Below are 27,416 nucleotides of genomic sequence, written 5' to 3'. Positions count from 1 at the left end.
TTTCAAGACCTCTAAATGGAAAAATTAAGACTGTACCATGGCAAAGAAAATGATAAATACGACAACTTAAAACGGTTTTCTGCAATAGTTTTTTTTACTAACTTTAAGAAGAATGCACACAATTGGTGAACAACAGGGTGCATCAATGGCAACTGTTAGACATGCAAACAGCTGAAGCAAAGTCGTGTGTTCTGGGCTGCAGAACTACTGTAGCAGCGAGGAGAAGACTGGGGTTTACTGAAGAAAACACCATGAATCATTTCAAAAACCAAAACAAACGGCAAGTAGAACCAGCTGAACAACCTTAGCCGGCACTATTTCAATCCCCAAAGATCATCTTTGATGATTTTGTGTCCGACAGCAAAATCAGTCTGAGTGTGGTACAGTACACAGCTGGCTGAGGAAGCTCTCGAGTATCTTCTGCATTATAGCAGGTAACAGCATAAACCTGTTCATGCAGTCATACAATCATCAGAGCGTTACATTAAACGCAGAAAAACAACTGTCACCTTTCATAACCATTATCAATATTAATCAATGTGTTGTAATAACTAAACTAATTATCAGTGCAATTGTTATACCAATGTTCATTATTCAAAAATAATCATTATCTATAATCCATGAATAATTGTTTGTATTACTACTACTACCACCACCAGCAACAACAACTACTTTTTTAATAATTAAAAAAAATTAACTCAATTTTATAACATTTTAATCACTACTTATTAGCTATATTAGAGTAGCAATTATTATAATTCATTATTAATTACTACTTAATTAATAAGCAGTGATTATCAAAATGTAATTTTATAATAAGTAGTAATTATCAACTACTAAATTCTACTAATAAATAGTGATTATTAAAATGCTATAAAATTGAGTTAAGATTAGTTAAAATTATTATTAAAAAGTAGCAATAATTATTAGTAGTAGTAGTGATACAATTATTCATGGTTATAGATAATTTGTTTTTAATAGTGAACATTGATATAACAATTGAACTGATAATAATAATTAACAATAACAAGTATTACTCGTAGTATTATTGTTTATTATTAGTAGTATAGTTATTTTATATCAATGTTCACTATTTAAAAAATTATCTATAATCCATGAGTATTTGTTTGTATTCTACCAATTACTACTTTTTAATAATTATTTGTAATAATTTTTAATAACTTAATTTTATAACATTTAATAATCCCTAGTACTTATTAATCACTAATTCATAAGTAGTAATGATTAGTAATCAATAATAACTATTACTACTAATTATTAGTGGTTATTATTCTTATTATATTAAAAAAACACTGTTGTAGACGATAGGTAATAAAACAAAAACTTTGTACAAATTATTTAGATTGTACTATATTTAGAATTATTGTATTTTCTGGAGTTCTTTTGAATTGAGTTTTGAAATAAAGGTTGTTTATATATTTATATTAAACTTAGTACAATAAACAATGTTAATTATGTAAAAAATTATGCTAATCAGGCGGCACGGTGGTGTAGTGGTTAGCGCTGTTGCCTAACAACAAGAAGGTCCGGGTTCGAGCCCCGGGGCCGGCAAGGGCCTTTCTGTGTGGAGTTTGCATGTTCTCCCCGTGTCCGCGTGGGTTTCCTCCGGGTGCTCCGGTTTCCCCCACAGTCCAAAGACATGCAGGTTAGGTTAACTGGTGACTCTAAATTGACCGTAGGTGTGAATGTGAGTGTGAATGGTTGTCTGTGTCTATGTGTCAGCCCTGTGATGACCTGGCGACTTGTCCAGGTTGTACCCCGCCTTTCGCCCGTAGTCAGCTGGGATAGGCTCCAGCTTGCCTGCGACCCTGTAGAACAGGATAAAGCAGCTACAGATAATGAGAAGATGCTAATCATTATTATTATTAGTATTTCCTACAAGTCCCATTTTCCACCTGACTCTTGTGCGCATGCGTGAACCCCCCTGCGTTTCACTCCGGAGCGCTTGACCTCTAACACACACGCGCGCGCCTCGTGTCCATGAAAAACCAGTTTCCCAGTCCGCCGTGTCCCCAGCGCTGCGTTACCGTCTTTAAACACATTTGTGTGATCCAGCGCTTCTTATCGCAAACGATTCTTCTCCTTATTTTGGGGGTATTAGTCATCCCCCAACCACTTGTCGTTAAACAGACATCTTCCCATAATTATCAACGCTTTCTAGCGCCCACGTATCTCTCACTCTTCACAACCACTACACCATACTTCCTCCAGTAGCCTCCTAACATTAGTTCTTGATCTACAGAATGCATAGAAGACGCACAAAACCAATGCTGCCCCCAAAAGGTACGCTGGTCACTTTTAAAATTATGGTTAAAAAAAAACCCAAACCGGATGGAGACATTTCACTCGTTCAGTCCAATATTAAATTTAATACCTCCCTTTTGAAAATTCCAGGCATTCCAAACAATTTAAGACGTTTTTAGGCCTTGAAAACCGAAAGTTGTATTTAAGGCTTTTTAAGGACCCGTGGGAACCCTGTTTAATCCCACTCCTGCTTACTTCTGGAAGAATTCACCAATCCCACCTCTACTGCAGTCCAGGGGCGGAGCCAAGGGGTGGCCAAGGCCACCTTAAATTAACGTCTGGCCACCCCCAACACTGCTTTGTAGACAACTTTTTTGTGTCTGTATGCAGTTGTTCCCATACAGATGCAATTCAACAGCGCACTCTCAAACCAGTAGTTCTCCACCCAAACAGTAGGTGGCGGTAATACACTCAACTTGAATATCAACCACCACCAACACAATTACAGAAGAACAGGTAGCTGTCTATAGATGACTTGCAACCACGTGATCAAAATGTGCTAGGTCAAGAGCGCCCGCCATGATGGTGGATATACAAAGCAACTAGGACGGCAGCCGCTGAAAGCGTCTGTAAACAATGCTGAATTTTCTCAGTATTACCACAATTTCAACGACTGAGTGAAGATAGACGCGTGTGGTTTTGACCTGTATTATTTTGAAAAGTCAGGCTTTTCTGAAGACGCTTCTACTGACCATCGAATACAGGTCATTTCGTCCAAAGCCTTTTTCATACGCGCTATCAGTCATTTTATATTTCAGGTATTTGTTTGTTCAAAAAAAAAAAAAAAAGGAGGAATTCTTAGTGGAATTTGAACGAAGCAAAACACATTTTTGTAAAGCAAATGAGTGCCATAGTACGGATCATGTTAAACCTTTAGGCGCTGAGTGGCGCTCTCACAGGGGCTTCGTTTGCGAATCCCGGGCCAAGGCGCGGTCCTACTGACCCGAGACTGTGCTCTTTCTAAAGGGGAGGCGCCTGTAAAATTTGGCTCCGTTGGCAGAGTTATTAATTTTTAAAGCCGGCTGGATCATGTTAAATCTTTAGGCGCGGAGCAGCGCTCTCACGGGGCTTTCGTTCACAAACACAGGAATACCTGAAACATAAAATAATTGATAGTGCGTCTGAAAAAGGCTTTGGATGAAATGTCTTAACTATTGAACGAAGGGTCCTGATCCCCTCGTCTCCTCTCTGTACTAAGCCTCAGAGTTTCCTCTTTCCGAATCACGGACGGAATTCTTTATTTAAAAAAAAAAAAAAAAAATCGGAACGTGCCACTGTCAGGAGTACAAATACCTTCTCTTTAATTATACATGCGCGTGCGTGCGTGTGTAAATTTAATTACTGTGTGAGCTTCATCACCAATTAAAAAGGTATAATTTTCACGACTGTAATTTTTTTTTTAAAATCAGCTTAGTAGTACAGAAAAAAATGATTATGCAGGTCTTCATGATGTAATTCTATATAGCAGGTCACTGCCTGCCCAAATTAATGAGTGACTGACCAAGAAACACCCCTAGACCTACAGCGACTTGCCACACAGAAAAACAACAAGAGGAGTTTATGTGCCACCCCTGTGTGAACAATGGTCTCAGTCTGGCCACCCCTAGAAAAATTGTCTGGCTCCACCACTGCAGAGACTCCGATTGTTTTGCAGGTCAAGGGGCCCACAGGGCCCCTCCTGGGAAAAAACAGGGGCCCATTTCTACAATGGGGGGCCCAGTGATTATCCTTCAGTTGAAGCGAACCTAGTGAGCGAAGCGAGCCCCATAAACAGCTGGGGCAGCCCAGGGGCTGTTTTTTTCTTCTCAACTCTGGTTTTTTTTTGGTATTAGAAGCCATATGAAGCAATGTAGATGACAAAAATCAATGCTTCAACCAAATATATTGAGATATTGTTTAATCAGTGGCAATATTTTGGAATTCAACCACAGGCCACGATACATCACATCTATATTATCTCCTCCTTGTAAATTATAGCACAAGAATGGGTTTGTTTTTTGCATGCTGTGACGGTCTAATTCTGCTGGTCTCTAATCATCTCTACTTCTAATTTCAGAGAATCAGATGGGACGCTGAATCTTCAATCTTGGGCTCAAATTCAGGCTATGAAGTTTGAAAATTAATAATGTCTGATACTAATGATACAACAGTTGGTTAAATCATCAGAATCAGGATGTACCGTATGTCTATGATTGTTCTGCATGCTGTTCAGTATTTTGTGATAGACAGGGGTGATAGCGTTCCGGCGCGCCGTGGCTGGGGGGGAAAAAAAAAAAAAACTAGTTTGCCCATTGTCCTGTGTCATTCTGAGATGCGCAGATAGACAGTAAAGGGAATTCGGAATTCCCTTTACTGTCTATCTGTACATCTCAGAATGACACAGGACAATGGGCGAACTAGATTTTTTTTTTTCCCCCAGCCACGGCGCGCCGGAAATCCGGCGCGGCGCCGGAACGCTATCACCCCTGGATAGAAAATAAAATAATTGAACTCAGTCTCTGAGCATTTCTTTAATGTTTAACATGATGTTAGTCAATAAACCATGTTATTCATACATTTATTCATCATTAATTTATTTTATTAACTTTTCAGTTTGGTGTAGGTCTATAGTAGTAGTAGTAGTCGTCACCAGTGGTAGTGGTACTAGTAGTGGTTGCTGTTGTAGTAGTAGTTGTAAATCTAGTATGACTAATTACCTTGGGTATCAGTTTTTTCAGGTGAATGTACTCTCTTTCTGCCAAAGAATGACAAAATAGATGAGGGTTTCCCCAGGTTTGACCACCATAAATTTAAGACTTTAAGACCTTTTTAAGACCACTTAAATGAGAATTAAGACCTACATCGCACCCATTATGCGGTCGTAGAACACCAGATCAAATTCCCAATAATGACAAATGTTTCAAGGCAGATTCTACCATAACAGAGGCCAGTTAAGTCCCATCTCCTTAAATTACTGAATTGATTATTTTGATCATTCTATTAAGTTTTTCTAGTAGCATTTGGGGTCTTGGACATTCACAGTAAATTTTAGGACAGTAGTCCTGGTAACTAATTAATAAAAGCCTGACATGACAGACATGCTAAATGACAACAGAAACACATCGGTTTCTATCATCAAAATCTGACAGACAAACTAACGTCTACCATCATATTCTGACAGACGCTCTAGATGACAATAGCAACAAAACTGTTTCTTACATTATTAATCTGACACATTTAGTAATAATATTAAATACCTCATCACTAGAACCAAATAAAATAAAATATTGAAATAAAAAAGATAAAATTTATTTTCAAAATTGAAATATCAACAATAATTGTCAGAACAGTGACGATAGACACGACTGTGTCACTTTCGCGGGGAAATAACACACTGAAATGGCCTGTCGGCTGAAAGGGTCGCAAGCGGCTCTGATTTATCTCAACTTACGATAGTTTTCCTCCAGAAAAATTTAAATATGAATGCACAAATATATTCTCAATGTTTCTATCGTCAAAAATTTCTATCGTCAGGATAGCTGACTGAAAGTCTTACCTTGATTTATTTGATGAAATCTAGCTGTCAGAACTCCAAGTCTTGCCCGGAAGTAAACGTCTGCCGTCACAAAAATCATGCGCAGTAGAATTTCCTCTTTGCGTCAGTCAACATGTGCGTGGCGAGGGCTTGAGTTTTGCTATCGTCAGGTGCATTTGACTGACAGACTGACGATAGCATTTTTTAAAAATAACTAACTGTGGGCTTCTCTCGTGAACGAAATGGTTTATTCGCTGTTGATCTATTTCAACTCTATCTGTTGACACCCAAAAATGATAAAGCCTGCTTCCACACGATAACTACCAAAGATCCATAATGGCCGAGTCTATCGTCAGGTCATCTGACAGAAATTCACTGACGATAGCAACAGGGATAATGAAAGGGATTTTTAAAATGGGAGTTATGTCTGTCAGATATGTCAAAGAAATAGAACTTTATTCTTTAAAAATCTTTTATTGATATACTCGGTGTATTTTTAAATGACGTGCTGTTTTAGAAGACCAAATACCATATTTTCAATCTTGAAAATATTACCTCACTGAAAAAAGGACAAGAAAAATCTCTTATTTTGTGGGCAAGTGATTAATGGATCCAGTTACGGTAGAATCTGCCTCAAGTAAAAATACTTTTATTATAAAAGTTATATACTTAAGTCATTATGTGCATTGCTTGTCAAATCTTCACATTCAAGACAAGCAAGACCGAATTTTGTTACGTAAGACGTTTAGTTTTTTCCACAGGAGAATGTTGTAGCGACTTCCGAGTCTGGGAACATAGCCTTAAAGAGTTCGCTTATGCCCTCATTCGAGCTGTACGAGTGGTGCTCTGTAATTGTTTTTAAAATCCAGAGCACCTCTGCCCGAAGTGTCGGGGTTCCACCGACACCCATCATGCCACTGCTCGGCCCTTGTGTTGTTGCTAGCCTTGCCGATGACGTCTGGCTTGGCTGCTGCTGTTGACGTTCGACAGTGGTGCTAGTGCCAACTCCAGGTGCATTCGGAGATTGAACTGTGCAGATCTGAGCGATGGGCTGGTGGCGGTGGAGGGCAGATGCAATGCGCGTTGAGCTCTTCATGTGAGACTCTAAAGCGAAATGACCTATAGTGGACAACTTGAAGGTCTTTCGACAAACACAGCATCTTGCTTCAACGTCGCTTCCAGGCACCTCCCTCACCCAATCACGATATCTTTCATCTGAAAGCCACTGCTGATTAAAACGACACTTCCCCATGCTGCGATTCACGGAGTCTCCTCTCCACCACGGACTCCGACGATTGCGCCGGCGCGAAAATGTATCAGTATTGTTTCTTTCTTTGCGCATACTCCAAGAAATTCACTGATGTTACGCAAAACCCACGTTTTCACATTGTAGAACAGTATGAGTAAATTTAAGACCTTTGTTTAAAAAATTAAGACTTGGGCAAAGCAATTTAAGACTTTTTAAGGCCTTAATTTTTGAATATTAAATTTAAAATTTTTAAGACCCCGCGGCTACGATGATAGATGTATTTTTCTTTTTTTTTTTCTTATCCATGTTTTCTTGTCTCTTTCGAATATTCGTACATAGACCGTAAGACGCCACCTAGCCAAAGACTTGGATCAGGTTTTACTCGCATGGGACGCTACAAACAGGGCTGCGTAAATACACGAATGGGTCCGACGTATATTCAATATGGCGGCGGTCAAAACAAATTCATCCGATGCTGAAATCTGTTGAATATCCAGATAATTATGTCATGTTGGAAGTTGCATATTTGTGCAAGATTTTCGATATTGAGACCATGAAGTCAAGTAATACGCCACGAAACGTTCCAAATAGGGTATAAAATGCTCGCGTCCATATTGGCCCCTGCCCCTCTCGACAATGCGTTCATTATTCGAAATAGTGCGTCTTAGACGCGGGCGCGCCAACAATCCGAGTCTCTGCCACTGCTGCAGTCACGAGATTAGATAGGCAACTGTTTAAATTTAGTTGGTTTATTTCCCAAAATATGAACGAATTAGTAATTACACCAGTGTGACCCTGACCATAATAAAGCATTTATTGAAAATGAATGAACATGGTAAATGTTACTCAGCATGGCCTTTCTGTGTCCCACAAGCTTCAAATCTGACTGGCTGCTCCGGCACGCGTGACTGAAAAACCTCCTGTGATGGTTTTGTCGATCTGTGGGATCACAGTTCCAATACTCACCTCTATAATGGCCCGAGTGATATATCATCATCATCATCATCATCGTAAAAGACCAATGCATTGTGTTTAGGATATGTAAAAGGAATGTGTGGCAGCAGGGGTGTGGTCGAGCACTGGTTTGTGAATGGAGGGCGAGGCCGGGGAAGGTGAGTGGCAAAACAACCACACGTGTTTAATTAATGGTGTGCGCGCGCGCGCATCTTGCAGTGGCAGCTGGGGGCTTATATGGACAGAGGAAGCAGAGAGGGAGGGAGCTTCCCTGCATGCCATGTGTGTGAGAGACAGGGGCGCAGATACGTTTTTTGAACTGGGGGGGACAAAGCTGCCAGCAAACCAACCCCAACCCCACCCCCAACATGTGTTGTGCGAGGAATATACTCTGATGCCCTCAGGGTGGCGACATTACTCAGCTAAGACAAAAAACCATCACTCCATCCCTGCAACCGTTAGCTTAGGCCTACTAATAAATAAATAAGAGTAGGAATAGAGCACACCTGTGATGTCTGGTGCTCTCATGTGCTATTTACCACTGACACGACAGGATGTCATGTGGGTTGAATATATATATATATATATATATATATATATATATATATATATATATATGTGTGTGTGTGTGTGTGTGTTAACCATAGCGAGAGGCTGGGCTACGTGTGTGCGTGTAAAGTGTAAACCAGTGCATCCTGACTTTCTAACTATGCCTGTGTGTTGCGTGAGCGGCAGTCAGTCAACAACTCTTCGCAAAGTTTCCTTATGAAACAATATGCTCGCTGAAATTATGGCAGGGAACGCCAGATTAAACATTAAAACTGCCTTCTGAGCACTGTATCTACAGGCTGCCACCGAAAGAAGGAGGCTACCAGAAAGGCATCACTCCGTACGATTTTACTTTCACTATGACATTACTTTGAACAGACTATCAAAAAATTGCAAGGTGATATGATAAAGTAAGGCACAGTTTACTTACAGTCGTTGTTTTTTGAAAAAACGATGCAATCGTTTTCTGCCTTTTCGGTTTGGCACCCTTCATCATGCCGTGTTGGGGTCCTGAACTAGGAGGAACTGTCCCCGATATGCCTGTCAAACTTGTTGTGGGTAACCATAGCAACCAAGCTCGCAACCTGTGCAGTCTGCGCAGCTCAACCAACCGAATATCAGTCTTTGTTTTGTTTTATGTGAGTTGTTGCAACTATGTATGTACTGCTGTGCACCTCAATAAACCGAATGGTAATTAGTCTTTTGATTTTTCCGTGAGGTTTGCCTTATGCAAAGAAAGACAGCATAGACGTTTTTTCCTCCCTATAAGTGGGGGGGACCGAACGAGGTGAATTTAAATCTGGGTGGGACGAATCCCACCCGTCCCCCCCTCTATCTGCGCCCGTGGTGAGAGAGGAAAGTATTGATGTTTAAAAGCTTAATCCTCCAGCGGATTTACTCTTAAACTTAAGTAAAAGTATTCGTAGATTTCAACAGTCAAACATTCATTTTCCGAGACTAAATAGCATTCTAGAAATTTTTTTTTTAATTAAAAAAATACCAGACGGGCCTCCCGTGGAAGTGACGTATGCGATGACATGGCTTAGTGGAATCTTGGAGCAACTCGGCTGTTTATATCCTCTGCTTACATTGTGGTTTTGCTAGTTTTACAAGTATTTTTACTGAATTTATAGGTTTTTACATACTGCAAGTATGCCTCATTGCACAGCATATAAATGCCAAAATGATGGTTAAAAAAAAAAAAAAAAAAAAAAAGACAAGAGGATATCTTTTCACCATTTACCTGGCCAGAATCATCACTATTCGCAAGAAATGGATTCATGCCATTGGAAGACCTCAAAACAATCTGCCGCGGTGCCCGACTTACACTCCGAACATTTTTGAATCATCCGGTTTCGATGAATCGACGGAATTAAAAGCAAGATTAATGGGGGCTTCCTGAATAAAAAGAGAGAAAAGACGAAGCCATGCCAACAATATCTGCCCATCGATCAGCTCCAAAAGTCCACCGATGCGGTGTTGAGCGGCAACAGAGACAACACCACCGCGAGGTTAGTTTCTTTGTAGTATAACCGGGACCGATCCAGCCCAAGAATCTGACACATGCACATATGCAGAAATATTTCCACAGATTTTACCAGATCGCTATGGATTTTCATAGGCGTGTAGAGTAGGGTGCATTAGTTGCCCCCTAAAAATGAAAAAGTTCCTCCGATCATGATGCATTTTTGTTTTTATGTTCCTTTTGCTAAGAAAACACACTGGGTGAAATATTTTGACGAAATTCAAAAGTTTAATGGTGGCACCAGGAGCTCAAAGTTATGGAAAAAGCTGCTATTTTATGACTTTTATGACAATTTCGATCACTTTTCATGAAACATCATGGCACCTTATAGAGTATACCAAATATCTTAGATACACATTTTTAGTCCATATTCTAAATATATTATCAAGCACAGTTTGAGTTTTAGCTGTTCATTGAATCATTGTTCAACTACTTTTAAACAATACAAATGCATTATGAATCACATTAACGCTTCTCAATCCCTCGCAAAGGTTCTTAACATGATCTCTGGCTCACAAGGAATCAATAAATGGAGTCCAACATTGTGATTCAAACCTTACGCGAAAACATAAAATAAGTGTTTTTTGGCAAAAAATGAACCTCATGGTGCCACCATTAGACTTTTGAATATGGTCAAAAAAATGTTACAGGATGTCTTTATTGGTGAAAAGGAACACCCAAACAAAAATGCATCAGATTTTATGAAAGTGAGGGCAACTGATGCACTCTAGTGTAGAGCACGCCGAGCCCTTTCCGAAGAGGGCAGCCACGGCCCGCTATGATCGCGGCTCAGCCCGGTCTGTTGGTTGAGCATGGTTATAGCCCACGTAGTTGGCTCACGGTAAAGTAAACAAACACCTCGTGACCGATGCCAAGTGGTGCACATACAGTGGTGCTTGAAAGTTTGTGAACCCTTGAGAATTTTCTATATTTCTGCATAAATATGACTGAAAACATCATCAGATTTTCACACAAGTCCTGAAAGTAGATAAAGAGAACCCAGTTAAACAAATGAGACAAAAAAAATTATACTTGTTCATTTATTTATTTATTGAGGAAAATGATCCAATATTACATATCTGTGAGTGGCAAAAGTATGTGAACCTCTAAGATTAGCAGTTAATTTGAAGGTGAAATTAGTGTCAGGTGTTTTCAATCAATGGGCTGACAATCAGGTGTGAGTGGGCACCCTGTTTTATTTAAAGAACAGGGATCTATCAAAGTCTGAGCTTCACAACACATGTTTGTGGAAGTGCATCATGGCACGAACAAAGGAGATTTCTGAGGACCTCAGAAAAAGCGTTGTTGATGCTCATCAGGCAGGAAAAGGTTACAAAACCATCTCTAAAGAGTTTGGACTCCACCAATCCACAGTCAGACAGATTGTGTACAAATGGAGGAAATTCAAGACCATTGTTACCCTCCCCAGGAGTGGTCGACCAACAAAGATCACTCCAAGAGCAAGGCGTGTAATAGTCGGCGAGGTCACAAAGGACCCCAGGGTAACTTCTAAGCAACTGAAGGCCTCTCTCACATTAACATTAGCCAATGCTCATGAGTCCACCATCAGAACACTGAACAACAATGGCATGCATGGCAGGGTTGCAAGGAGAAAGCCACTGCTCTCCAAAAAGAACATTGCTGCTCATCTGCAGTTTGCTAAAGATCACGTGGACAAGCCAGAAGGCTACTGGAAAACTGTTTTGTGGATGGATGAGTCCAAAATAGAACTTTTTTGTTTAAATGAGAAGCGTTATGTTTGGAGAAAGGAAAACACTGCATTCCAGCATAAGAACCTTATCCCATCTGTGAAACATGGTGGTGGTAGTATCATGGTTTGGGCCTGTTTTGCTGCATCTGGGCCAGGGCGGCTTGCCATCATTGATGGAACAATGAATTCTGAATTATACCAGCGAATTCTAAAGGAAAATGTCAGGACATCTGTCCATGAACTGAATGTCAAGAGAAGGTGGGTCTTGCAGCAAGACAACGACCCTAAGCACACAAGTCGTTCTACGAAAGAATGGTTAAAGAAGAATAAAGTTAATGTTTTGGAATGGCCAAGTCAAAGTCCTGACCTTAATCCAATCGAAATGTTGTGGAAGGACCTGAAGCGAGCAGTTCATGTGAGGAAACCCACCAACATCCCAGAGTTGAAGCTGTTCTGTACGGAGGAACGGGCTAAAATTTCTCCAAGCCGGTGTGCAAGACTGATCAACAATTAGCGGAAATGTTTAGTTGCAGTTATTTCTGCACAAGGGGGTCACACCAGATACTGAAAGCAAAGGTTCACATACTTTTGCCACTCACAGATATGTAATATTGGATCATTTCCCTCAATAAATAAATGACCAAGTGCAATATTTTTGTCTCATTTGTTTAACTGGGTTCTCTTTATCTACTTTTAGAACTTGTGTGAAAATCTGATGATGTTTTAGGTCATATTTATGCAGAAATATAGAAAATTCTAAAGGGTTCACAAACTTTCAAGCACCACTGTATATTTCTGCACGCGCATGGGTCTGGATCCTTCCCTGGGATATTATCGGTGTCTTACCTGGTGAATTGTAATCGGTATGCCGATGCGTTGTCGGCTCTTCAGCGTATACTGGAAGAAAATACGGGTAACGAAGAAAACACCAACCTTAAAGAACAATCACCGACGGAGCATTCGGTTGAACTTCAGGTACGGTCGACTAAACTCCAGATAAGAGAATTACTCAGAACGTTGTAGGTATCATGCCGCCATCTTGTGTCAGAACTACAATTCCCAGTCCACTTCCGTGTGACCTACGTCACGCGTGGGCGGGATCATCTACGTCATCATACAAGGAAACATAAAACAATGGGACAACGCTTCCATCTTCGCTCTCTCACGGCTGGCTCCCGATGGATCTGGACGTATAAAGAGGCGCTCTCCACCCCAAAAAGACGTCTTCTTTCTTGCAAGATCCATCACTCAGCGCGATTTTGCTTCTTACCCTTGGCAAAGGTAAACTCTAGAGTCGCGCGATCTCTAAACTCAGCCTGAGTTACAACCGGTTTACTTGCATTAGAAGTGACGTCACGACTGCAGCCCAGGCAGTCAGAAGTTAAGAAGCGATTGAATCCTTTTTAACTCAAAAGCGTTGTGCATCTGATTCTGATCAGAGACTTTTCCTCACGAACGCTGAGATTCGGACCAAGAACCCTCTGCTTTTCACGGGAACCACCCAAGTGCTCCGCTGGACCCGGAAGTTTTCTCCGCCTCCATCACGAGCGGCTCACGTGCTCCCACGGCGAGGCCCGAGACTACACCGGCGAATAGTTCTTCATATCTTGCTAAAGGCAGGATTAAGTAAGATTTTGGCATTTGGGCATAATTAGGATAGTCTTAGGAATTTGCTTTTATTTGAAATAGTGTGAATTTAAACCCAGGTTTATTGTTACACTGTTGAACACGCAGCGTGTTGATTTATTTTGGTTCTATGTTCTCTCAATTGTTTAATAGATAGGCTGCGCATGCTTCTCTCTTTTATTCTTTACTACTAACATATAGTTCTCATTATTATACATCTTGATGTCATTAAGATTTCAGTGGATTCAGTATGGTTATGAGCTAGTGGGTTAGCTACAGCTTCGCTTTTGTCTGCTTAGCAACACAAAGCTAATCAAGGCCTACCATGTGCTCAGCAAGCCATCAGGCCTAACAAACACACTTTAGCTAGGCTATAGGGCCTTTCACAAACACATACTAGCAACACAAGGCTAATCTAGGCCTCCACCACGTGTAGTTAGCTACACGAGGCTAAACACAGAGCTAATCCTTTGTTCTGTTTAGATAACATTCTTTTGTTTAGCTACCAACAAGCTAGGCCTCCACCACGTGTAGTTAGCTACACGAGGCTAAACACATGGTCAAGTCCTTCACACTCCCTCTCTCTCTCTCTCTCTCACACACACACACACACACACTTACTTCACTGCTTGTATATATTGATTTATCTTTTTATCTTTGTATAATAAACTCATTTATTAAACAAACTGTGTTTATTTGTGTGAACAACATCTGAAGTCCCCAATTTTCTCAAAGAATTCAAAAAGGGTGCAAATGTTATATAATATGGTAAGTGATCTTAATAATTTGGAAATGTACCATAATTTAGCTGTTTGGTAATTTATTATTAAGCACCAGGATTAATGGTATGATTCACTAAATGATTCCCTAAATGATTCATTGAACAATTCCCTAAATGATTCACTAAATGATTCATTGAACGATTCACTGAACGATTCACTTCAAATGAGAGTGATTCTATGGAATGATTCAATTCAAACGAGTCAAATTAAATGATTCAATGGGATTGATTCATTTTAATTATTGACCTTCAAAATTTAATGAGACTGATTTAACGAGATTGATCACTTAATATCAATAATTAACTGATTGCACCCACAACGTTTTGCATGAAACTCACTGATTTGAAATTTCTGAAGTTTTATTTCATGGTAGTTTCAGTTATGTGCTCGGAACGTGAACTGACCAGAAAGAGGGATGTTACTGTGCAGATGAACCAGTCAGTGTTGAACTCCAGACAGAGACAGTTGTCTTCGAAGACAAGATTATCCAGTGTTCTTTGTTGGGAGATGAAAGTGTCTCATTAGATGATTCGTTTAAACTCTACTAGTAAAACCACGATGTAAGCAGAGGATATAAATAGCCGAGTTGCTCCAAGCTTCCACGAAGCCACGTCTTCACATACACTACCGTTCGAAAGTTTGGGGTCACCCAGACAATTTAGTGTTTTCCATGAAAAGTCACACTTTTATTTCCCACCATAAGTTGTAAAATGAATAGAAAATATAGTCGAGACATTTTTCTGGCCATTTTGAGCATTTAATCGACCCCACAAATGTGATGCTCCAGAAACTCAATCTGCTCAAAGGAAGGTCAGTTTTATAGCTTCTCTAAAGAGCTCAACTGTTTTCAGCTGTGCTAACATGATTGTACAAGGGTTTTCTAATCATCCATTAGCCTTCTGAGGCAATGAGCAAACACATTGTACCATTAGAACACTGGAGTGAGAGTTGCTGGAAATGGGCCTCTATACACCTATGGAGATATTGCACCAAAAACCACACATTTGCAGCTAGAATAGTCATTTAGCACATTAGCAATGTATAGAGTGGATTTCTGATTAGTTTAAAGTGATCTTCATTGAAAAGAACAGTGCTTTTCTTTCAAAAATAAGGACATTTCAAATGCCGCTTTTCCACTACCAACGCGGCTGAGTCGGGCTGAGCCGTGCCGTGCTGAGTCGAGCTGAGCGGGGCTGTTGGAGTTGCATTTCGACTACAACCGCGCTGAACCGTGCTGACTGGAAGTGGGTGGACACATGGGTGGAGTTAGCGAAAGTGGGTGGACGTCACGTGATGTCGTTAGGCGGCGCAAACAGTGACATCAGTGAGCTTTTAAGCGGTAGTCTCACGACCCGGATAGTAAACAATAAACATGGAGGACATGGAGTCGTTAGTGTTGCTGGTCTTGGTGCTGTGGCTTGTTGTCACCGACAACGTGGACAGATACTGGCAAGAGTGTATAGATGAGGCGAGGCGCATAAGGCTTCATAATTCTCGTAATTCTTCTCCTTCCGGGTTTGCGGTGTTTACAGATTCCAGCGTGCTTGCGGGGCGTGTGTGGGCATGTGAGGACACTCCTCCTCACCAATCAGTGCACAGGGGAGTGTCTGCTCACGCCCCCAGCTGCACTCAGCACGGTTTGGCTCGCTTCAGCCCCACTCCAAAACGGTGCGAGTTTTAGGGGCTAAGCAGGGCTGAAGCGAGTTGAGTCGTGCTGGTTTTTGGTAGTCGAAACGCGAGCCGTATCGGGCTGAAGCGAGCTGAAAAAGGGTAGTGGAAAAGGGCCAAAAGTGACCCCAAACTTTTGAACGGTAGTGTACGTCACTTCCGTGGGAGGCCCGTCTAGTATTTTAATAAAACGCCGTTTTTCTAGAACATTATTTGGTCTCCGAAAATGAATGTTTGACTGTTGAAATCTACGAATACTTTTACTTAACGCAAGTTTAAGAGTAAATCCACTGAAGGATCCCTTTAAATAAAAAGTTTGGCCTACAACTAACCCACCTGCCAAAGTGCTTCAGAGTCACGGGTTTTGGTGTCTGGAATGGGGTCTCTCTCTCTCACACGCACGCCATTAATTAGACACCGGTGTGATTGTTTTGCCACTCACCATCCCCAGCCTCGCCCTCCATTCACAAACTGGCACTTGACCACACCCCCGCTGCCACAGTAGGATTTATTTTTACAGCACTGCTCAGCAAATAAGATCCATTTCCGTGCTCTTGAATGAGAGCGTCACATAATTTTTAAATTTAAACAGCACAATCGTGTGTGTGTGTGTGTGTGTGTGTGTGTGTGTGTGTACTCACAGTGTCAGCTATGTCGCTGTTTGTGCTGATCTTGTGCGACTGCCTGTGTGCCATCCACAACTCAGCCGTGTCGAAGAGGGCCAGACACTCCAGGCACTGGTACTGGATTGGAACTGCTGCAACCGCCGCGTCCGTTTCTGCTACCTCACACAGCTCTGTCAGGCAACAGCATACAGATATACCGAATAAACAGCACCAAAAAAAAAAAAAAAAAAAAAAAAAAGTACGCAAGGCCATTATTAAAAAAATGTTCTGTTTCCGGTCCACCGGCCGGGTGAGTGCTGTTTGTGCGGTTGAAATTTTTTTTTTTTAACGCCGGTTTTTCGACATTTTTTTCAGGTTCATAAATCTAAAATCGAACTTGGCATTTGCGCATTCCCAGGGCTTTCCACTAAGGCTCATACTAGCCAGCCATGACAAATAAGTAGCCAGCCGGGGGGGGAGTAAACACAAACTAAACTCCTGTGCACGCAGTTCCCAGGATTAAATGTATTTTCCACAGGCCATTTATTTATTCACTTTACTCAAATACAAAGTAAAATGGCAGTAAATCTTCTTTCTTTTCTTGCGTATTGCATCATGAGGCGTTCCTGGCTTGTAAATCTCTTATTTTCGGTGCATGACACATTCACGCAGCTGAGCATGCTATGAATTAACAACGACAACGGTCTGCAGTGGGGCTACAGAGTTAAACACTCAGCGAACATTTCTCCATTTGTGTATGAAAATACACTCCAACCACTCAGTTTGGATTCATTTACAACCAACGGTGTCTTTTGACGCCAGCACGTAATTGAACGAGAGAAGACTGGTTTACCGGAGACAAAATAAGCGTCCTCTCTGCTTCTGTCCCCTCCGACGGCCCCGACACACTACTGCCTCCGCCGAGTGTGCGCGCGCGCGCACACACCGCATGTCGGGGCCGCGGATGAGTTACTCTCCCTTGATCAACGAAGTCGGCGGGGAATTTGTGGTTATTATCGGTACAAACAGCGCGAAATCACAACTTAAATGAGTGCGGTTCAGTTTGACATTATTGTCAGTCCGTTAGATAAACATTTCATTTTATTAAAATCTCATCTCATCTCATTATCTGTAGCCGCTTTATCCTGTTCTACAGGGTCGCAGGCAAGCTGGAGCCTATCCCAGCTGACTACGGGCGAAAGGCGGGGTACACCCTGGACAAGTCGCCAGGTCATCACAGGGCTGACACATAGACACAGACAACCATTCACACTCACATTCACACCTACGGTCAATTTAGAGTCACCAGTTAACCTAACCTGCATGTCTTTGGACTGTGGGGGAAACCGGAGCACCCGGAGGAAACCCACGGGGAGAACATGCAAACTCCACATAGAAAGGCCCTCGCCGGCCACGGGGCTCGAACCCAGAACCTTCTTGCTGTGAGGCGACAGCGCTAACCACTACACCACCGTGCCGCCCTTTATTAAAATCAAAAATTAATATTTAGAGCCTGTGGGCTACAAAATTAGTCGTCATTAAAGTAGCCGGCTGGACTTAATTGTGTAGTCGGCTGTACGGCTGGCAACTGGCGCTTGTGGAAAGCCCTGCATTCCGCACAGAATATAGAATTGAATCAGCTCTGCGCATGCGACGTGCGGCACAAAAAAACGGCAGCCACCATGAAGGAAGCAGATCCGGAGTTTTCAAACATTTGCTTAAGTGTGAAATCGCAAAATGGTATTCTAGCGAACAACAAAATAGTAAAGATTCAGAAAAACAAATCATTCAGTGATCATTTTAATAGTGTAATTTCATCCGAACTCGGCCTAACGCTCGATTTAGAACTACAAAAAGTCCATGTGTCGGATATTTTAAGTACCTTTGTAAAAGTTTTGCAGTCAGCATTTAAAATGCTAACTTAAAGTTTTTGTACAAGTTTCAGTTGATTAAACTGTCATATTTTATTAAATGTGTCTGCTTTTGTAATAAAAAAGTACTGAAAGAAAAAGCAAACAGCATTGCGATTTCCCATCCATCCAGTGATTCCACGCTTATGGGTACTGAAATGGGGACATGAACTTATTTTTAAAAATTCACCTAAAACCATTTCTTTTTTTTTACCATCAGGTCACAAAACATGTAATCTTTAATGAATGATATGTTAAAAGATAACTAATTTTCTGAGATGTAATAAAAACATATTTATATGCCAAAGTCAGAACGTAACAGAAGTGTTGTGGACATATATATTCTCAATTTTAACAATGTAGAATTACTTTTTGAAACATAGGAAGGTGATGTTTTAGCAAATATAATTAATAAACATGTGTAGTAGAATAAACATACACATTCTTTCAATAAGATTAACATGGTATATAGCTAGATTGTAATTAATTTGTAACAGACGCAAGATGGACAATCGTAACAGAAGTAATGTAATGGCCCTTTTCCACTACCCTTTTTCAGCTCGCTTCAGCTCACTTCAGCCCGACACGGCTCGCGTTTCGACTACCAAAAACCAGCACGACTCAGCTCGCTTCAGCCCTGCTTAGCCCCTAAAACTCACACGGTTTTGGAGTGGGGCTGAAGCGAGCCAAAGCGAGCCGACTGAGGCTGGGGGCGTGAGCAGACACTCCCCTGTGCACTGATTGGTGAGGAGGAGTGTCCTCACACGCCCACACACGCCCCGCGAGCGCGCTGGGATCTGTAAACACCGCAAACCCGGAAGGAGAAGAATTACGAGAATTTCCGAAGCCTTATGCGCCTCGCCTCATCTATACGCTCTTGCCAGTATCTGTCCGCGTTGTCGGTGACAACAAGCCACAGCACCAAGACCAGCAACACTAACGACTCCATGTCCTCCATGTTTATTGTTTACTATTCGGGTCGTGAGACTACCGCTTAAAAGGTCACTGATGTCACTGTTTGCGCTGCTTAACGACATCACCTGAGGTCCACCCACTTTCGCTAACTCCACCCAATGTGTCCACCCACTTCCAGCCAGCACGGTTCAGCACGGTTGTAGTCGAAATGCAACTCCAACAGCCCCGCTCAGCTCGACTCAGCACGGCACGGCTCAGCCCGACTCAGCCGCGTTTGTAGTGGAAAAGCGGCATAACAGACATCATTTTGGAACTCATAGGCTTGACTTTGGCATATAAATGTTTTTATTACATCTCAAAAAATTAAAGTTATCTTTTAACATATCATTCATTAAAGATTACATGTTTTGTGACCTGATGGTAAAAAAAAGAAATGGTTTTAGGTGAATTTTTAAAAATAAGTTCATGTCCCCATAAGCGTGGAATCATATATATATTATATATCTCCTTCCCTCCCGACTGAAAATTTTTTTGCTCACCCCGTGGACAGGAAACGGATTTTTTTAAGGATGGCCTAATTCATTCAAGTAATGAATGATGAACATCTAGGAAGAATACATGGCTCATACGCACTGTGTTCTGCATCCAGGCCTGCCTCCCTCATGTGCAGCTCTTGATGGAGCAGCAGTTCGTCCGAGTTTCTGAGAAGGGTGCCACATTCCAGACACTGGTACTGACTGTCCCTGGTGTCCTCATGGCTGGAAATGGCCACCAGGTCTTCTACTTGTGCACCAGTGTGCACCTGTTGGTGTATCAGCACCTCCTCCAGAGTATTGAAGAGCTGCTGACACTCACTGCACATGTACTGATGCTCCACATACTCTTCCTGTTGCTCACTCATGATCAGTGCACTACTGTCTATCCCTCGGTCATGGGTGCTCGGAATATTTAAACAAGGGACTGGATCCTGCCCGCAACTGAAGAGGTCAGAGAGGAAATATTTAGAGTGGGATCATATCCGAGACAACTCCAGAGCAACCTGAAACAAACATACATAATATCTGTATTATTAACAATTATCTAGCCTGTACGGAGCAGACAACACAGTGAAAAAGCAATCGCAACGTTTTTGATTACTTGATAAAATCATTCGCTTGTACAAGTCTTTGATTTAAGGTGTTTAGTTTCACATTTACAGCGAGTATTCATCCCCCTTGGTGTTTGTCCTGTTTTGTCACATTACAAGCTGGAATTAAAATGGATTTTTGGACGGTTAGCACCATTTGATTTACACAACATGCCTACCACTTTAAAGGTGAAAATTGGTGTTTTATTGTGACACAAACAAGAAGATGAGAGAGGAAAGAAAAACAAAACAGAAATCTGGAGTGTGCATCGGTATTCACGCCTAAATAAGAGCTGGTCCAACCAATTCACTTCATAAGTCACAATTAGTTGATTAAGACCCCGTCCACACGTAGCCGGGTATCTGCTAAATCGAAGATATTTTTCTACGTTTTGGCCTGTCATCCACATGAAAACACATCAAAAACGAATATTTTAAAAAACTCCGGGCAAAGTGAAGATTTTTGAAAACTCCGTGTATGCCTTTTCGTGTAGACAGAGATAACCGGAGTTTTGCGTTTTAGAACGTCACAATCTGCGCCAAAAAAATGACAACAAATCTGCCCTGACGTCAAACGTGCAACCTTTGTTTACTGCAGAGGCCAGATTAAGCATGGACTTAAGCTAGCCGCACACCACGGCGATCCACGCGGTACCGAACCGACCCATTTCAGAGCCGACTCCCGACAGGGCACGCACATATCCCCCGACTGTTGACGAGTGCAGTCGCGATCGAAGCGACACGTGACAACTTAATAGCTTTGTGATTGGCTATTGGATATCGTTACTGTTAAATCCAACACTTGAAGATGCTACAGGCTGAATTACAAATGACACAACACGGAATATGTAGCGCACTATCTAGGCTGCATGAGCTATTATTCCCAACCTTAAATAGTGCACTTATATAGGGGACTTAAAGCGATTTGGAATTCAGCCACACAACTTGAGCAGAGTGGCTTTCCAGCCCACTGTGTCTATGGATAAAGCTTCAGTCTATGGAATTACAGTATATACCTGCATTAGGTGCTACCAACACGTATTTCTCGCGCTAGAAATTGTGTTTAATGATGTCACGTGTTATATGCGAAAGATATGATTGGCTATTGCTAGCGACTCTCGCCGATCAGTCTGGCTCCCGATTAGTTTTTCGAATCGGCTGCGAGATGAGTCGGTACCATCGAAAACTAGTCTTTACGCCTGACTCGCGACTTCAGTTGGCTCGGTACGCTGAAAATCGGCGTAGTGTGCGGCTAGCTAAAGAGTAATGGATCGGAGTAGTGCCTTGAAAGCGTTAATTATTGTGCAGGTGCTATTTACATGTTTAATTTTAGAAGCCCAACTACTGCTCCAAGAGCACAGGTGATGTGATTAGGGGGTAGGATTTGGGGAAATAGCCATCTACAGGTTTGGAATGCTTATGAATGTGATTGAAAACGCAGATGTTCGGTTATGTGTGGAAGGGATTTTTTTCGAAGACGAGGTGGTGTGGATAAAACATTTTTATAAACGGAGGGGGGGAAAATGTTCGGTTTTAAAAATACCCGGCTACGTGTGTACATGGCATAAGATCAACCTGTGTGCAATCAGTGTCACATGATGTCTGTATAAATCAGCCTGTTCTGGAAGGACCCTGACAAAGCAAGCAACGTGAAAACCAAGGAGCCTCCAAACAAGTCAGAGGCAAAGTTGTGGAGAAGTATAGATCAGGGTTGGGTTATAAAAAATATCCCAAACTTTGAATATCCCAGGGAGCACCATTAAATCCATTATAGCAAAATGGAAAGAATATGGCACCACTACAAACCTGACAAGAGAAGGCCACCCACCAAAACTCACAGACCGGGCAAGGAGGGCATTAATCAGAGATGCAGCAAAGACACCAAAGATAACACTGAAAAAGCTGCAAAGATCCACAGCGGAGATGGGAGTATCTGTCCATAGGACCACTTTCAGCCAGACACTCCACAGAATGGGGCTTTATGGAAGAGTGGCCAGAAAAAAGCCATTGCTTAAAGTAAAAACTAAGACGACATGTTTGGAGTTTGCCCAACAGCATGTGGCAGACTCCCCCAAACACATGGAAGAAGATTCTCTGGTCAAATGAGACTAAAATTGATATTTCTGGCCATCATGGGAAATGCCATGTGTGGTGCAAACCCATCACCCTGAGAACACCATTCCTACAGTGAAGCATGGTGGTGACAGCATCATGCTGTGGGGATATTTTTCATCTGCAGGGACAGGAAAGCTGGTCAGGACTGAAGGAAAGATGGATGGCACTAAATACAGGGCAATTCTGGAGGAAAACCTGTTTGAGTCGGCCAGAGGTTTGAGACTGGGATGAAGGTTCACGTTCCAGCAGGACAATGACCCTAAACATACTGCTAAAGCTACACTGGAGTGGTTTAAAGAGAAACATTTAAATGTCTTGGAATGACCTAGTCAAAGCCCAGACCCCAATGCAATTGAGAATCTGTGGCATAACTTGAAGATTGCTGTACACCAACACAACCCATCTAACTTGAAGGAGTTGGAGCAGCTTTGCCTTGAGGAATGGGCAAAAATCCCAGTGGCTAGATGTGCTAAGCTAATAGAGACATATCCCAAGAGACTTGCAGCTGTAATTGCAGCAAAAGGTGGCTCTACAAAGTATTGCCTTTTTTTTTTTTTTTTGGGGGGGGGGGGGGGGGGGGGGGGGGAGTGAATACCTATGCACGCTCCAGATTTCTGTTTTTTTTTTTTTCATCTTAATTATTGTTTGTGTCACAATAAAACAATTTGCACCTTTAAAGTTGTAGGCATGTTGTTTAAATCAAATGGTGCTAACCAGGGCAGGAATTTCATGAGGGCCATGGCCCTCGTGCCCTCTCAATTTGGCCTTGTGCCCTTGGAAAAAAAATATCTGCCGTAAGGCCACAGTGGCCTTGATGCCCTGTGGTTTTGTAGTCTGCCTCGTGACTGCCAGTAGGCTTTAACATCACCTGTGTCTATTGAGAAAACTAGAAAAGCACTCGGAGAGCGCAGACCTCCGCCAAGAATCCTTTAAAAAAATCCGGGATCCAGAAGGTGATCCGGATCACCGCCAAAATTTAATGGATTGTTACTTGTGCCCAGTCACACCTCTGGAAAAAAATTTCAGAGCGATCCGTTCATAACTTCTTCCGTAATGTTGCTAACAGACAAACCAACACTACTGAAAACATAACCTCCTTGGCAGAGGTAAAAATACGTCTTTTGATGACATCCTGGATTCTTATTGGGCAACTCATCAGTGGTGGATCGGACTCGAGCCTGGCATGAATCGCTCCGACGTGCTATAATGACACCAAGCTATCACCAGCCAACCAGGAGACTTAATCAAACGCATCCCCCGCCCATTTGTGTCCGCGTCTGAGACGTTGAATTTTCTCAGAAGGAGGGAAGAAGTTGATGGAGGTAAGACTGCGTGATAAATTAACGAACGAATGGGGGCGTCGTGGCTCAGGTGGATGGGGCGCCATGCCGTGGATCCGGGGACCCGGGTTCGGTTCCGGCCCGAGGTCATTTCCCGATCCCTCCCCGTCTCTCTCCCGCTCGTTTCCTGTCTCTACACTGTCCTATCTAATCAAGGTGGAAAAAGCCCAAAAAAAAAAAAAAAAAAAAAAAAAAAATTAACGAACGAATAAGACAGGAATTTCAACATATAGGGCTTAAGTTTGTTACCGTTAAATAAGCATCACTTATACAGTCACATTATGTCGTTACAACGCTGACCCGCTTTTAACGTGCCGAGTACCGACTGTAGCCGGTAACAAATGCTAATTAGCTTGCTGTTAAGTTTTTCCTTTGTCGAGCTTTAAGCGTAAGGTCATGGATGTTCCTACTGCTTGTTCCTGCCGTAATATGATACGTGATATGTGCTGTTGTCTGTTCATAGCCACTTTTTTAATCTATGCAGTTAGCATTGTTTTGTTACTAGTATCGTATGTTTCTTTTGAACTTTGGGGTTAACAGTGTAATAGTGTTGCAGTGTTCTGCAAATTTGCAATTTAATATTTCAGATCTTGAGACATGAAAGTGCCGTTTTAAAAAAATAAAAGGTCAGAAATGTTTTCTTTGTCGTCTATTTAGTTCATTTTATTTCCTCGATAATTTTCCTTGATTGAGAAATCGGTCTGGGCTCTTACGGGTTAATCAGTAGCCTGCATGCTCGTATATGTTCCATTTACAGTCAAACATTTTGATGAACTCCAGGCTCAATTTTGATTAATCAAAAATCTGCGTAGTAGTACAGTCTGAAGATGCTCTTGCACATTCGGTGTCAATTGAACAAAAATTATGGGAGGATATAGGTTTAATAAGTTTTCCAATTTTTGAAGTGAGTGATGGATTGATAAGTTCAGATGTGTTCAATATTTTCTTATCTTCAGACATAATAGTGTAGGAGATGTTTCTTTACCTGCTTGATAGTTTCGACTGAGACTCCAATCTTCCTCAGAAGGGTCATTAGTCCTTAAATTTAAATTCACTATAGACGTGAGCTTAAAATTGTTTTATTTTATGGCCTTGGTGCCCTGGCTTTTGGCCTTCGTGCCCTCAAAAAATTGACAGCACAAAAGGCCAAGTGGCCTTGCCCCTAAAATGACGAAATTCCACGCCTGGTGCTAACCCTCCAAAAATCCATTTCAATTCCAGCTTGCAATGCGACAAAACAGGACAAACACCAAGGGGGAGGAATACTTTTGCAAGACACTGTATCTCCTTAATGAACCTGTTGAATTGATTGTGCTACATCACTGCAGGGCTCGACATTAACGCTCGTCCGGGACAAGTGATACTTTGTCAGACAAGTTCATTGTCTCAGTTACTTGTCCGATCGGACAAGTGCCAAAATACGCTGATATTCGGGTTGACAATATCAAGACAAGTCAACTTCCTTTCAACTTACCCGACAGGACAAGTGGTTTCAAAAGTTAATGTAGAGCCCTGCACTGTGCAGTGGTACTGCACGGAGGACCAGACGTACCGATGTGATGCTGACTATGGGGATGACTCTGGAATAAAATGTTGGATTGGATCTGACAGTTTCTGATTTGAACGCTGCATACTTTATTCTGTGAACGTATGTGATATTGACTGATGCAACACAAATCGGGTACCTGAGCAGGCTTTCGTCTAAACCGGGGAACAGGGGCGCTGCGCCCTCTTACTCTCGGCGTGCGCGCTCTTACCGAAATGCCGATTGAACCCCAAGTCACACTTAGGCCATGCACTTAGACTGCATGTTGTGCAGTAGCATATTTCTCCAAACGATCTTTTCTCCATGAAAACATCCCAGCAACACCACGTGACAATGTGTCTGATCATCAAATACGTTATAATTACTCCAAAAATATTCCAATCATACAACCCCGATTCCAAAAAAGTTGGGACAAAGTACAAATTGTAAATAAAAACGGAATGCAATGATGTGGAAGTTTCAAAATTCCATATTTTATTCAGAATAGAACATAGATGACATATCAAATGTTTAAACTGCGAAAATGTATCATTTAAAGAGAAACATTAGGTGATTTTAAATTTCATGACAACAACACATCTCAAAAAAGTTGGGACAAGGCCATGTTTACCACTGTGAGACATCCCCTTTTCTCTTTACAACAGTCTGTAAACGTCTGGGGACTGAGGAGACAAGTTGCTCAAGTTTAGGGATAGGAATGTTAACCCATTCTTGTCTAATGTAGGATTCTAGTTGCTCAACTGTCTTAGGTCTTTTGTGTCATATCTTCCGTTTTATGATGCGCCAAATGTTTTCTGTGGGTGAAAGATCTGGACTGCAGGCTGGCCAGTTCAGTACCCGGACCCTTCTTCTACGCAGCCATGATGCTGTAATTGATGCAGTATGTGGTTTGGCATTGTCATGTTGGAAAATGCAAGGTCTTCCCTGAAAGAGACGTCGTCTGGATGGGAGCATATGTTGCTCTAGAACCTGGATATACCTTTCAGCATTGATGGTGTCTTTCCAGATGTGTAAGCTGCCCATGCCACACGCACTAATGCAACCCCGTACCATCAGAGATGCAGGCTTCTGAACTGAGCGCTGATCACAACTTGGGTCGTCCTTCTCCTCTTTAGTCCGAATGACACGGCGTCCCTGATTTCCATAAAGAACTTCAAATTTTGATTCGTCTGACCACAGAACAGTTTTCCACTTTGCCACAGTCCATTTTAAATGAGCCTTGGCCCAGAGAAGACGTCTGCGCTTCTGGATCATGTTTAGATACGGCTTCTTCTTTGAACTATAGAGTTTTAGCTGGCAGTGGCGGATGGCACGGTGAATTGTGTTCACAGATAATGTTCTCTGGAAATATTCCTGAGCCCATTTTGTGATTTCCAATACAGAAGCATGCCTGTATGTGATGCAGTGCCGTCTAAGGGCCCGAAGATCACGGGCACCCAGTATGGTTTTCCGGCCTTGACCCTTACGCACAGAGATTCTTCCAGATTCTCTGAATCTTTTGATGATATTATGCACTGTAGATGATGATATGTTCAAACTCTTTGCAATTTTACACTGTCGAACTCCTTTCTGATATTGCTCCACTATTTGTCGGTGCAGAATTAGGGGGATTGGTGATCCTCTTCCCATCTTTACTTCTGAGAGCCGCTGCCACTCCAAGATGCTCTTTTTATACCCAGTCATGTTAATGACCTATTGCCAATTGACCTAATGAGTTGCAATTTGGTCCTCCAGCTGTTCCTTTTTTGTACCTTTAACTTTTCCAGCCTCTTATTGCCCCTGTCCCAACTTTTTTGAGATGTGTTGCTGTCATGAAATTTCAAATGAGCCAATATTTGGCATGAAATTTCAAAATGCCTCGCTTTCAACATTTGATATGTTGTCTATGTTCTATTGTGAATACAATATCAGTTTTTGAGATTTACAAATTATTGCATTCCGTTTTTATTTACAATT

General features: G+C 41.8%; 1 protein-coding gene across 2 annotated transcripts in view; it reads right to left on the bottom strand.

Annotated features, from left to right (window-relative positions):
- Positions 1-27,416, bottom strand: part of znf526 (zinc finger protein 526) — a 63,097-nt gene that overhangs the window by 20,679 nt on the left and 15,002 nt on the right. The window contains exons 2-3 of one of the 2 annotated variants that reach the window (XM_060921534.1): positions 19,967-20,372; positions 16,545-16,699 (exon numbers count right to left, since the gene is read on the bottom strand). In XM_060921534.1, the coding sequence (XP_060777517.1) occupies positions 16,545-16,699; positions 19,967-20,234 (423 nt within the window). In that variant the 5' untranslated portion in view covers positions 20,235-20,372. The remainder of the gene's footprint in view (positions 1-16,544; positions 16,700-19,966; positions 20,373-27,416) is intronic. The other variant, XM_060921535.1, reaches the window with a different exon arrangement.

Source organism: Neoarius graeffei, chromosome 5 (assembly GCF_027579695.1).
Source record: "Neoarius graeffei isolate fNeoGra1 chromosome 5, fNeoGra1.pri, whole genome shotgun sequence".
NCBI classification, from domain to species: domain Eukaryota; kingdom Metazoa; phylum Chordata; class Actinopteri; order Siluriformes; family Ariidae; genus Neoarius; species Neoarius graeffei.
This window is presented reverse-complemented; position numbering and strand designations above follow the sequence as displayed.